The sequence below is a fragment of the Manacus candei genome, unplaced genomic scaffold (assembly GCF_025592945.1).
Source record: "Manacus candei isolate 608988 ecotype Guabito, Panama unplaced genomic scaffold, ASM2559294v1 h1tg000014l, whole genome shotgun sequence".
Lineage (NCBI taxonomy): Eukaryota > Metazoa > Chordata > Aves > Passeriformes > Pipridae > Manacus > Manacus candei.
The window spans coordinates 36,631,515-36,645,738 of record NW_026138062.1 but is presented as its reverse complement, the minus strand read 5'-3'; the positions used below and the strand labels follow the sequence as shown (position 1 = coordinate 36,645,738).

The window sequence follows — 14,224 nt, the reverse complement described above, 5'->3', positions numbered from 1 at the left end:
AAATAGTAGTTTAAAAAGTACTATTTAAAAATAAAAAAGTACTTTAAAAAGTGAATGCTATAACCTCAGGAAAACAGAAGACTAATAATCATCTCAGTTTTATTTTTTGTTGATGCAAAGTTGCACTGTTCAATTTCTCACAGTTTATCTTGGTTGCATTATAAAACTATTTAAATAATAATCAGATCTTACTCCTTGAAGAGATGAACCATGATATGTAGAAACTAAGTATCAGTATTAAAAGTTTTCAAAATCTCTTGAATACTCATAAAATTTATGCAGGTAACAAAGTAAAATATAAGAGAGAGAAAGCTATCAGTTTGCTTTATTTCTACAGGTCCTGGAAAACTGAATCCACACACAACTCCTTATACCAAGTGCTTCTAACCCATCTTTTCTTTATGTAACCCAGCAAATCATTCTCTTTTGGCAGCTTCAAAGTTGCAGCTGTTTACTGAAGGGTGAGCCTCTGCTCTCAAAGTAGGGATTGAAAGTTCCTGTTACTGCTTTGATATTGAACAAGAAGCATTCTAAAATGCCAGCTGTGGCTTTTAAAAGGTTACCCATGGGATAAATGACTTATCTCACAGAATGACATGAATTAACCTGTGTATACAAGTTATGTCAAGACCGCCTGATATGAATTCAAAGTTCTCTTGTGAAATATTTCTCTTGGTTTTGGCACTGTTATTACCATCTGTTACATATCGAGATAGCAGAATTAAGTTTTATGCAGTGCTTTTCAGAATGAGGTATCTCAGAGATCTTTGCACAGCATCAAACTAAAGAGAGATTTTATACAGTTATCGAATTGAATCTATGCAATAATTAATTCATCTAACATCTACACCCAGCTTTCGGCATAAGAATCTATTCTAGAAAGATCCAGACTACTTGCAAATATACTAATCTGCTTTCTTTCTCAATGGCTACAGAGATACTTGATGTACTTTTAGGCTTTCTTTAGAACAGTCACCTGTTCAAAAATTCAACCAGGAATTCAAATTATCCTAAAGGACCACATGATATTCCAAGTTTCTTCTATCCTGAGCACAGTCAGCCCACATTTTTTCAGATATTTATGCATTATACTTTGAAGGTAATGTATGGGAGCTAACAATCATAAAATAGGCTTTCAATTTCTTCACTGAGAATTTTGATCAGGTCTCTAAGGACATCCAGAGAAGGATGGTCAAAAGTTTAGTCACTGTATCTGTGGGAAGAAAGCAAGATACACATTGATCCGAGTTACAGGTTTATTTTTATCTAATTTTTTTAAGTGATTTCCAACATTGCATTTCTTTATTTCCTCTTCAGAATGTGAGAAACAGACTGGGAAATGACAACTGAGTAACAAATTTGTCAATTTTTTCATTTCCAAAGCCACAAATAGCAATTCTATACTCGCTGCCTTGAGTTACATAATATATACACACCAAAAGACATGGGCTAGCTACTATATGTCATCATCAAAATCTACTAAAATGAGGGCTTACCAAATTCCTTGTGCCATCAGGAGCAGCTAGATGGCACTGAATGTAGGAATTAAAGACTTGAACAGCATGTTGGGTAAAGAAACCTTTATGGAAATGTTTGTCATCTTGTACCAAAGTAAGCCAAGATTCCAGTAACTTATCATATGCCTCCATATACACCATGTCATCTTTGTCAAGCTGTAAGAGATGAAAGAAACAAATGAAAAATCTTATTCCTAAACTAAACCACAGGAACGTGCTTATATTCATTATTAAACAGATGTTCTTCTACTGTTGAAACAAAAAGAAATCAGTCACAAAACCCATCTAAGGATAGCCAAGATTGAAGCAATGCATCAAAAAGGTCAGTGCAGCTTTCATGCTTGCTAGGCTTTTAAAAAGCTATCAGTGTGTTTAGCTGTTTCTCTTCATTTGATGTTGCATATGGATTTATATGTATTCCACTACTACTGAAATAAAGAGACAGAAAAGACGATTCTCTGTTCCACAGGAAATTACTGCAAGACTGCCATGTGTTCAAGAAACCTTACTCCAGGTAGCCAGTTTTGATGAATAATCACAACTTCTCATTCTATCAGCAAACCAAAAAAACAGTGGAAATGCCTGCACCTCCAATTACTTGGTGTATTTCAACTGAGGCTTCATGTTTCTAATTATTCATATGTGCTTCTACGTAGCACTTAAGCTGCAGAAGGAAACAACTTATCTGAAATACAAAGTCCTGGGTTACAGGCAGACTAAAAAACCCAAACAGCAAAGAGGCCATTTATTTTAAAAATATTTTTAATATAACTATCAACTTTTTGTCTTGATGTAAAAATTGAACTTTTGTAAATATATCCAACCTCCAATAACTCCAGTGTGACTGTACAGATAAACATGCTGCTAAGACGCTAAACTCCCTCTAAGAAGTCTTCTCAAGTTTTAACCAACAGGATGGCTCACACAAGTTACTTTCAGATAGCAGAGCTTAGTAAAATGGTTCATTGATGAAATAAAGAGACATTAAGGCCTTAATCATGCTCCAGACACAAGAATTCCTGACTTTCAGTGAAGTTACAAACATGGTTGAATGAACAGGCAAGGAAAAGAAAACATTGGCTGATTAAGAGAAAGAACTGATATCATACTGGAAGTGTTTCAAGATAGCTTCACCACATCATTTTGTAACTGCAAAGTGGTCTTATTCGCATAAGTTAAAATATGGGACACACTGATGCAATTGCAAAAGCTGAAGATGACAAGGAGAGAGGCAAAATTGCATTCAACACTGACATAAGTCACAAATTTGGGAAGGACAACATAACACATCTTTTTAAAACTTGGCTAAAGGTCACATGAATTTACAGACATTCAATCCTAAAATATTTTTATATGTATGTAATATATTTACATCTATTAACCTACATACAACTTTTCATAATTTATAAGAATCAAGAGCATAAGCAAATAAACACACGTCTTTATGAACAACAAAATACCCTCAAAATACACCCACTTCATTTATTTGAAAAGGTAATAAAGAAGATAATGTCATGAAGAAAAAATTATTTTAACTCTAAGGTATTCTCATAAGCAATCTAGGACTAATATGCCTCTATAAAGTACATGCCCAATAGTAGAAAGATTTTATCCATATTGAACCAATACGGTCCCAAAGAAACCTTACTAAAAATCCCAATCCTTATTTCAGATTACCTACAGCTGAGCTACTGAAGATGTCCTACGGATAAAGTGTTGTGCTGTAGACTGGAGAGCTTAATCATTCTGATGGATCAGAACTCAGATCTTCAAGAAAGGCAAGATAAAACCGACAAAGTTAAAGCAAAAATGCTTAATTCCTCTACTACAGGAAACAAGAAGAAATTTGTTCCTTCTTCCTTCACAGTTTGCTGACCCTTTGAAGAACAAACACTACCAAAAATTGTCAAGTAGCAATAAGCTAGAAAGCGTTGGAAGCACAGCAGAGAAGACCAAATTCGGAATGATCTCTGCCATCACATGATACTTAAAAAATATCATGAAACAGAACAACGCATTAAGATTCAGTTCAAGAAAAAGAAGCCTTTGATATAGTTTCTTTATTTAAAGTCAAATTAAAGTCAAATATAATTTGACTTTTCATCCAACATCCTGTTTAAACTCTTCACTACTTCAGAGGGACTATTTGATTTCTACTTTTGCAAAAGCATTAGGTGTTAAGCAAGGTGGAGCATAGCTGTGGACAAGTATTTTCTCTCAGACCTAGTGCCATTAAAGGAAGAGATTACTGGTCCAACTTGCACCATAAACCAGCATTGCTGAAGCTTACTGCTCTCCCTCCATTAGCATAGCTGTTCAGGCAAATGTTCAAACTTCCTTCAGTCAATCCCTCCAACCCTAAGCGGCAGGTTAATGTGAAACAGTTTGAACATGATATTTAGATTGTGGGTTTCCCCCCCGGTTGAAAATCACTATTAGCTGCTTTGAAGTGGTTTGCATGTTTTGATCCAGTGCCTCCACGTTTTGACAGTTTTCATAGCAGATCTTGAGCAAAATAGATTCCTTGTCCCTCATGGGCTTTCTGCTGTGTTCACATGATACGTTCTGCTGGCACACAAAGTGGCAGAAATATGAGGAAAACAGCTTTTTTAACCAGCAAAGCTTAAGGAGTATGCCTGCCAGCCTTCTGCTGCACTTCGTATTTCTGAAAAGCTCTGAGAACTCTACTGAGCCCAACACACATGGTATTTTATATATCAAAAAGCTCTTAATTGCAGACAGCACATGAGCTCACAGAAGGTATCACTACACACATTCTAAGCAAGAAGCTTGGGGAACACATTAATCATGGCTGGGACATTCCTAAGCCAAAAGATCGTTTCCAGGGATGCAAAATAGTACTTCTATAGGCACAGCACACATTACACCATCAGGACTAAGTTAGCAGTAACTTGAAAGTCTTGGTAGCACGCCTTATTGCTCATGCACTGTGTGGTGGTTTCACTCTAGGCCTTCCTGGAGACCAACTTGTAACCAGGAAGGAACTAGAAAAGTGATCACTTGGCAGGAAGCCAGCTCGAAACTTGCACACACTGTTAAGATATAAGCATTATTTTTTGGAAGGCACATCACTACAGAATTCTGTATCATTCTGAAAATGATGAAGTTGAGACACCTATAAGAGCATGAAACAACATGAAGTTGAGACACCTATAAGAGCAGTAACAGAACAGGAGGGGTGAAAGCGTAATGTTCCTCTTTTCACAGGATGATTTAAAGATTGAAGGACAGTGAGAAAATTCCCCCAAACAACAATAACAAAAAAAAACCCTCTTGCATCCTCGTTTTGATGCTGCTTAATCTGAGAACATTTAATACTGACAGAAGTTTCTTCAGCAAAACCTATGGGATTAAATATGTGTAGCAGCCACAGTTTACTAGGCATAACTAGCTAGTCATTTCCAAAATAAACTTTTTATCAGATAGCGTACATGCTATTGTAAGATTTTGCTGAGAAATTAAGTGTTTTGAATGGCATTATGTTGAGCACTGTTTTCATTAAATATGATTGCTTATTCTAGTCCTCAAGTATCAAGAGGCTAACTGAGGAAACAACATCCCTTTAGTCCCTTGAATTTAAATGACAGCTGCCTGTGGTTTTTACTAAATCTTTTCTATAAGGGCTTCAGGAGCATTCCTAAATGTATCAGTGAGCACTAGAACATATGTTCAATGTTCTACTAGAAAATTCCAAAAGCAGAGCAAAATTTGACCAATAAGATCTGGAAAGTAGCTGTATTTCAGACTCTGAATTTAATCACCAATTTTTTGATTAAGATATGAAAAAACTTAAACTTTAAAGTGAGCACTGGGCCAAATGTAATACATTTTAACCTTGCAGTGAAGAGATGATTTAATGCCCTGCAATGAATGGTAATTAACACACCTGTGTTCTCTAGTAACGAAACATGTCCATCCAACTTTGTAACTAAATACTTCTATAATTATTTTCAAACTCAGGTAATTAACCTTAGTCATTATACAAAATGAGAAAAAAAAATCATACTTTCTCATGTTAATAGGGAAATATTGGTTAGTATCTTGATAATCTCATTTTATATCTACATCTACTGCATATAAATAGCTGAAGTGCAAGATTATTCACCTTAATTTTTATGGTTTTTTTTTTCCCTTGAACTAGGTCTCCTTAGGGGTTTTTATTTTTAATGCAATTTTTAGAAGCAGAAAACTTGGACTTCCCCATTGGTCTTTAGCTTTACAACCGAAATTTGAAAGAAGAGAAGAAAATTCTCTAAGTTCCTGTGCTAGATTTGTACACACAATTACCATTTGAACTGTGTCAGTGATGAAGGCATGATCTGAACAGCTTAGAAATCTGGAGTTAACAACAGATCTTAATGGCTACATTCACTTAAAACAGAAACCCTGAAACAGAACTCTTGACAGCAGTTAATTTGCAGTCTGTCCATATGTTCACATAGTCATTTTAAGCTTTTGGGACTGTAGCTTGTTTACTACCTACAACAGTTTTCAGAGAAGTCCTACAACAGTAAGTCAGCAATATCTAAGACTTCAATATTTTTAAATTAATCCATTCTTTTTAAAATTAAAAATTTAAGACAAGTATTTTAAATCAAAACAAAATCTGAAAGATGAAAAAAGTGTGTAATTTTGTTCATTACATTGCATGAAATGAAAAGAAAACTCTCTAGAAAGGATTTCAGAAATCTAGGACAAAACCACTGAATTCACAACGGTTATTAACAAAACAGCCAAATCCTCCTGTCGCTTGTGCTTATCACAATTAGAGAGAAACAAAAAAAGATTACCTCCTATTTGCAGCTACTTACCACTTCTTCCAAGGCAGCACTTCTTCCAAAGGAACAGGTGAGGTGTGCGAGGCAGTTTACAAATGAAGAGAAAAGTTCATTTGGAATGGCCGTTAAAATATTGCGAGGAAATACAGTTATCAGGTTGCTGATAATACTGGAAATTCCCACTGCTTCAGAGTCTTCTATTTCAATTCTATAGATAGAAACAGCAGGTTTTTGCCATTAAGAAAAATGTTAAAAGGGAATAGGTTTTGTTGATACACTTTCAATCAATAAATCTACTTCATATTATGTAAGCACCACCTACTTTAAATTGCCTTTTCTTTCAACAGTACATACAAATTATACCCAGAAATAAGCAAGCCATACCACTTCTCCACACAGCTATGCTACACCCCAAACTGAAGATTAAAAGATGCCATCTAAATTTAGAGAGCAGGCATACATACCCATTGATAGTATTCAGTAATCCCTCAATGAAGTGTGCCAGGTAATCAACTTGTGAACCTTCATCAGGAAAGACTGGCCCGTGCAAAGACGCCAGCTGTGCCAGGCACTGTAATGAATCTTGGGCCATATCTGTATCTTCTCTGATTTTTCGATGTACCTTTCAGGAAGTGAGGTAGTTAATAATACATGAAAACAGGGTGTTCTTAAAACAGTCACATGGCTCTCAATCCAAAAGAGCACACACCAAAAAAAGCTTACTATAACTTCCATTCAGTCTGAAATGCAAGGGTTTCTATAACTCCCTAAACCATGGCAAATGTCAAGATAGTGACTCAGCTCACAAAATCGTAAGCTGTGAGTTAGCTCACTGAAACTAACATTTAGTTTAGGCTCACCTACATGTTGAAAATTGAACTGTCTACTGAATGTTATGTCTTAAAGAGGGAAACAGATGCCAGCCAGTCAGACATGCTGCTCTTTCTAAAAACAGCAATAATGACAGTCATCTCTATTATGCTAACTATGCCTAGGCTATAGAGTCTTGCTAAAGTTAGTCAACGAGTTCAATCAAGATTATATAGATGCTTCTTTAGCAGAGGTAAACACTGAAGACATATACAAAAATGAATGCATCACTTCCTTGGCAACACCCTCATGTTATACAAGACCAACAGTAATCTTCCTGTATTTCTGCAAACTGTTATGTCATTACTTCTGTTGTTGAGACTTTCTAGATTAAAATCTTACTATTTCAACAAACATATTCTCACATACTTATCTGAATCGTCAAGAATGGATTTAAAGAATTTTCTTGGGCTCATGCCTCCTATTTTTTCACATAAGATTTATTGGATAAATAAAGAAATACAGAGTAGTTTTTTCAGCCAGAAGCAAAATTTAGTTAAATTATTTCAGCAATATTACATATAAAAAGTATAGTTAAAACACTAACCATTTCTCTGTGGTGTTATAGTTGCAAGTTCACCCAACTCATAACTAGTTGGATTAGCTGCAAAGTTAATCCCTGAAAGATCAAACTAGCAGGAGAAACAAACCCTGCAACAGAAATACCCTTCCTAATATACAACCCACACGAGGCTGAGATTAGAACTGGAGGCACTCACTTTAACATGGCAGTCCAGCCAATTTTTGCAAGGTTATTAAAATTTCTCAGATCAGATAAGTGAATAAAAATTACTACCAGTCACTTATGTTACTTCAAACAGCAAGCTACTACTACAGGGCTCAACCACTGCAAATCAGGAATCTAAAACCAAAACAGACAGCATACTGCCCTGGCTAGTGTTCAGTGAAGCACAGGCAAGCTTTGGTTACTATTAAGTAACACGCAAATGTACTAAAACAAATCTGTATATTATTCAAAATTTTTTTTCTTATCACAAATAAGTAACTGTAAACCAACCAAGGAAATGGATACCTAACTCTGACAAGTTCATACTATTAAATGTGGAAGGGTTCACATGTAAGCCAAAAAGTTATATGCATGTGGAGGTTCACAGCTGACAGTAGCAACTGTCTGGATAGTCTAGACAGCTGTTCAGATTGTGTGTAGCTGCTAAGAGTTCTGCCAGTGATTTTTTTCACCTTTTCAAAACTACCGGAACAGATAAATTTTTACTTTTATTGCAAGTTTTAAAAAAAATTAAATTTATCAAAAACTCCTATAAAGTAAGGACATATATCCAAACGTCCTGTCAAGCAGCACTAGAGAGTTAAATTCACATTGTCTAATGACAACTTTGTCCAAGTTTCGAGCACATCATTTCTCTGCTTTGCAAAAATGAAAAAAGCATGACAATGCTGAATTCTCAGGTCCCAAGAGATGTAATGTAAGTTAAATCGCATAGTAAATGAATTTATAAGTCAATATATCTTGCTGCTGCAGTTAAGTCCTTGCTGAGCAATAACTACAAACTTCTCCCAACAGCTGCAGAAAGAAAACAATACTAGTTTTATCCATTTTTAAAACTGTAGGGTTTTTAAGTTAAGGAAATTGAATTCCCCTCTCTCAACACTACTTCTTCCTCATCCCTCTAGCTTATTTTCTATTTTAACTTGTTTGGATTTACTTTGTGCTGAGGAAAGAGGTAGAGAATTCTGTATGCTGAAACTGGCTAGAAAACTACAATTACATTATTTATTTTCAGCTGTTCCCTTGAGTAAATGCTTTAAGATCTGCAAACACAAACTGCTCATTTGATCTTTTCTGAGAGCCCTTAGACTTATCTGAAAGATATACTCTACTACTGCTCATCAGGCTTGGTTTTGTCTGATGAGAATACGTCCAAAAGTATTAAATGTAAAAAAGTTTAGATAACTATAATACCTTTTTCTTTAGCTAATGGTTATCAATTTAAAACAATTAATAGGCAAAATATATATTCAAACCTAGGAAAAAGACAATCCTGTCTGCTTTGATAAGCAAGCTGAATTTAACAGAATCAGTCCTACCTGATGCAAAAGGAAGAGTCCAACAATACAGTTTTAGAACAGGAAGGAGTTGCTTTCCCTGCGGTCTGGACTATGAAAGTTGAAGAAAGAAACTTACTGTAAAGAAAAGCTCCATAACTCTGCTGTCCAGGAGAGTCTCGCGCCAGGATTCTGTTGGCTTTAGCATCACATTTTGTGAGGATTCAAACATAGCTATATAATGTCTGCCCAGTTATCTGGTGTCAAGGTCAACAATAACATTCCTACTTGGCTTTAAAAAAATCCTAGATACAACAGGATCCATTCAGAAAGAATGTAATGGAAACAAACTTTAAGCCTCTTCACATACACAGCATAATTCATGCATGAGGCCAAGGAATAAAAGGTATTAAGTATTGAAAAAAAGAATGCTCCAGGAATGTTAGATAACAGTTTGATCATAATTATGAGACATACCATAGCGATACGATCACTTTGATAACCAGGGTGTCTAATGCGACACAGCGAGAAGGGAAAAAAGCGACCGCCATTAACAGGTGTTAAAATTTATGCAAAATAGGAAATAATTTTCTAAAAAATTTTCCTGGCAGCTTTTAAAAAGGTCTTACCGTAGCTAAAGATAGCTCATTGAAATCTATATCCTATTTTTCTAAATAGCCAAATATGCATCACAGAATACAGATATGTTAGCTCTGCATGAATCTACGTTTTCTAATCACACTGAGAACAAAAGCATAAGACAGCACAAGGCATCGTCATATTAAACATGTTTGTAAGAGATGCATGTGAAAAATGAGCACACTGTGAAGCCATGATTTTACTGCACTCATTTCAGCTCTCACCACATATTTTGGCATAACTTAATTTACAAAATTCTGCAAATGTTCTAGTACAGAAAAAACAGAGACGTAAGCAAAAATATTTAAACAAGCAGGTTCAATTCTTTGTCAGTCTGGTCACACAGAAGAGCGTTCAAAGATTTCTGAAGTGCTTCCTTTTGTGACACCACCCAATCCAAGTAGTAGTAAAAACGCTTTAACTCAGCAACTTACGTTTTATTTGTCTTTCTTAAACCCTACATTATCCTCCTTGATCCCTTTCTAACCCAACCGTCAGAGTAAGTAACAGCATGTTCAGCTGCACGTAATTTACTTACTGGTAATGAACTGCATTAACTTTTGTACTGTAAGTAATCAGGTATTATAAAAAAATGTGTATAAAAACCTATTTCTATGTCTAGAAAAAAAATTAATTCTACAATGGTATCATGCAAGATAGTAGACCCCTTAACTTTCGATGGGTTTTGTTTGAGGGAATAATATTTAAAGTAAGCATCTAGTTTAATAAGAAGAATTGTGTCAAAACATGGGATGCACACTTTTAGTTTAGTTACATGTGTCTTCTGAGTTCTGCCACAAAACAAAATTCCTAACAAAACTGTGCAAAACCACATTCCAAAAAAGGGGCTTTTTCCACAGCACAGTACCAAGTGTACCTTCACTGGTGCTATGTGTCCAGAACTTCTGTCAGCACGTTATACTGCCTAAGAACAATCAGATATTTTCACATGAGTGTAAAACAAAACCAGTTTCACAGTTTTAAAAATTATCAGTGTATGTTGAACCATACCAGATCTGCATTCTTTCAAATGGAGAAACGCTAAAAATTACAGAACTTTCTATTTTACTTCCCTCTGAGAGACAGACACAATTTAAGTGATCAAAAACGGTTTGGGGTTCTCCCCAGTGGAAAAAAAATTAAAATTAAAATATGGGCATGAAATTATCACAAGTAAACATGCTTTATCAGGAACAATATTACAAATTAAAACTAATTTTACCTGGCAAATTAAGAGATGTCTTTTTTTCCTTTTCATGTGGAATGTTTTAGTCAAAATGGTATTTTAAAACCGTTTACTGACAAGAATGCCCTTTGCTGTGAAATACCAATATCAGAAGACAATCACAGATACAATATCGATCTCTTAAAATAAATTTGTTCTTTGCTAGGTTGAGCCCACAGAGGGGATCAGCTACAAAACACTTTTCATGTGGAATGAAAGAAGGGCTAGTTTGCTGTCACTATTTTAACAAGGCTCACTATTTAGCAGCCCTATCCTGTTATTTTTAGTCCTGTTTCTCACGCTAATGGACTGATGACACATCTGACAATAGGAGATTTGTGGGTAAAATATCTGTTCACTGAACATCACAAATTATGCCTCCACCTATCAGTGGAGATCTTGAACCCATTTTCCATCACATACTAAATGTATGCAAACATTACCAGAAGTTGGCTGTGGAGATGCTTGCTGCCAAGAAATACCCCAGTTTATACTGTGCTATGGTTCAGCCTTATTAGCAGCAGTCTAGTTATGCCAAATCTGAAAAAAATGGCACTAATTACCTAGTACATGGGTTACACAGGACAAATGCAGTCTTCATCATCCAAAATTAATTTACTTCTCAATACTTATGAAGAAACAAAAAGTACAGTACTAGAACAACACTTTTTTTCTAAGCACTCAAGCTTAGACTTATGATTTAGACTTTTAATAGAGATTTATGATAAGTGTAGATCAGTCTACCGTGACATCCTGGAGAGTTCGGGAGGTTTTCTATTTGTTTCTAAAATGAAAAACATTTGTAAACCACTTCTGGTAATAATACAAATGCTTCTAACATTCCTAGTTCAACTGAGGAATTATTAACTCTTACTACAGTTCACATTGAATGACATGGAAACTCAGGCTAGGAAACAGCTACCAGAAGCATGTCAAAGTTTCACCCATTTTGCAAGGCTTAGGGCACTGATTCCTTCAGAGAGTAGAATCTTCTTCATGAATCAGAACAGATTATTCAATAACGTGAACCAAATGCTTTTGAAAAGCATAAGAATATAACTAGATGCCTTCAGGTATGATAAGGCTCATATGCTCACTATTAGTGTCTAGAGAGGAAAAGGAGAAGACCATAATGTTTAAAGAGAGATTTTCTTTTATCTTTGCTAAATTTATGCATGTAGACATTATGCTTGGTTTTGTTTCATGAGCTGGAAAAATACGAGTAGTCTTTTTAAACTTACAAATTTTTAAAACTAATTTAGAAAACAAAGTTTGAGGTTTTATGTGCTTCTTGGAGAAACATATTAAGAAAAAGAAAATAAAAGACCAGCAAATGTGGAGTTTTCCTCCCACTCTTAGCCTCTGTCCCAGGAAGGGTCTGATCAGTGAAGATGCATATCAGAATATTTCATATCCTAAGGCAGCCATGACGGATTATAATGTTTCACTTCATGTTTCACTTGCTACAAATTCCAGTATCTGAGAATGGACCCCACAGTCTTTTCCTAAGAGAGGCAAGTCTTGTTCTTCCACAAAGCAGTAAGTTTGGAACTCAATAATCAAAGCTGAGATTTCTCCTGCTAGAATCCCATTCACAAATTTGTCCACAGGAGTGAAGAACATCTCAGAAATGGAGGAAAAGCTCCCGGAGTGCTAAGGTCCAAATATCTTTCTTAAAAGTTATTTTAATCACTTTACCTTTGTTGTTTGAAATATCTCTGGACAGCTTTGTGCCAGTCTCAGACTTGCATTTTACAATTAAAAAACTGCATTAGAAAGGTAAGTGCTTGGAGATCTGCCATACACTGTTAACATACTGATTTTATTCAGATTTTTAAGACCTCCTCTGCCTTTCTAGCTAGTCAGCCAAGAACATGGGATGAGTCCAAGGAGCAACTGCCTAAAACTGATGCAGAGGCTTGCTGCCCCCTATGGAGAAATTCCTCACAGACCTTTCCATACCTTACACTCTTGGCAAATACATGCAGGAACCAGGACAAGGAACATATGCTTAAATATTTAATTATTAAACACAAGTATTCTTAACTACCATGAGAATGAAACAGTATTTTGTGTTGGAGACACTGGACTCAGACTGCAGCAACAGGGGGAGGAAGTGTAGGAACACCCAAGCTAATTTTAAACCTGGCCAATCCCAGAGCCTCTAGCAGTTTAGCCATTCCAGTACCAAGGCTCATGACCACCCAAGTGGATTCACCAATTCCTGGTACATTCTGCTGCTATGGTTATACAGTTAATGGTATGCAAGCTAATCACCCCAAGCCTAACTTGCATTTAAAGCACCTATGCACAAGTAGTTGCCATGCAGATGCGGTTTACAAGTCATAGTGGCTGCCATCTAGGATGCTGATGACTATCTTTAAAAAACTGGAAACTTAAACTACTGGGGCAAGCGAGCAGAACATCAGCTCCCCTTCATAAAAATGGTGATTACTAAGATGCTCTTACATTGCAACCTGATTTCAAAATACATTCAGGAAAACCTAAATGATGAAAGACTAGTAGTTAAAAAGTTCAGTATCAATATAAGTATCTTTAGTGCAATTGTGATCAAATTCAGGGGACCCATCAATCTTACTGCTTTTGCCCAATGTTGTCTTAAAAAGTTGCTAGAAAGGACTGCCAAGAAAACATACAGTACCCTAGAAATAATTTATAAACATCAAGGATTTCAAAGTCAGGTCAGTTTTCACCTAAAAGTGGTAAGTCTAAGAAAAGTAAAATGCAGCTCTCTTTTGCACTTTCATAAATACAGCTATTTCAGTTACACTGAATTTTTCTTTATATCCCAAACAATAGCCAGGACAATGCCCCAACCCTTCATTTTTCAGATAAGGACAGGCTGTTGTAGTAAATTCAGGATAATTCCAGGCTGCTAAAAACAAGGCCTATGAAAAGCAGCTGTGCTGCTGAAGAATTCTGTGTTGTAACTCTTTGGTACAGGTTGAATCCTTTCTGTAGCTATGCAGCAAATCAAGCTGGGGACCATGACCCGATAAAAAAAACACCCCCATGCCAGGTGGTTCCCTGCTCAGTATCATGCTCATGGGAGGTGATAAGGCAGGGTGCTTTTTCAGCAGCAATGCCAACTTGAATAATTTCTCAAAACAAAATCTCGAGTTTTCTGG

General features: G+C 35.8%; 1 protein-coding gene across 4 annotated transcripts in view; it reads right to left on the bottom strand.

Annotated features, from left to right (window-relative positions):
- The window catches only part of XPO4 (exportin 4), an 80,970-nt gene that overhangs the window by 24,215 nt on the left and 42,531 nt on the right, over positions 1–14,224 (bottom strand). For all 4 annotated transcript variants that reach the window (XM_051779112.1, XM_051779109.1, XM_051779110.1 and 1 more), the window contains exons 7-10: positions 9,351–9,463; positions 6,781–6,938; positions 6,350–6,524; positions 1,497–1,673 (exon numbers count right to left, since the gene is read on the bottom strand). In XM_051779112.1, the coding sequence (XP_051635072.1) occupies positions 1,497–1,673; positions 6,350–6,524; positions 6,781–6,938; positions 9,351–9,463 (623 nt within the window). The remainder of the gene's footprint in view (positions 1–1,496; positions 1,674–6,349; positions 6,525–6,780; positions 6,939–9,350; positions 9,464–14,224) is intronic.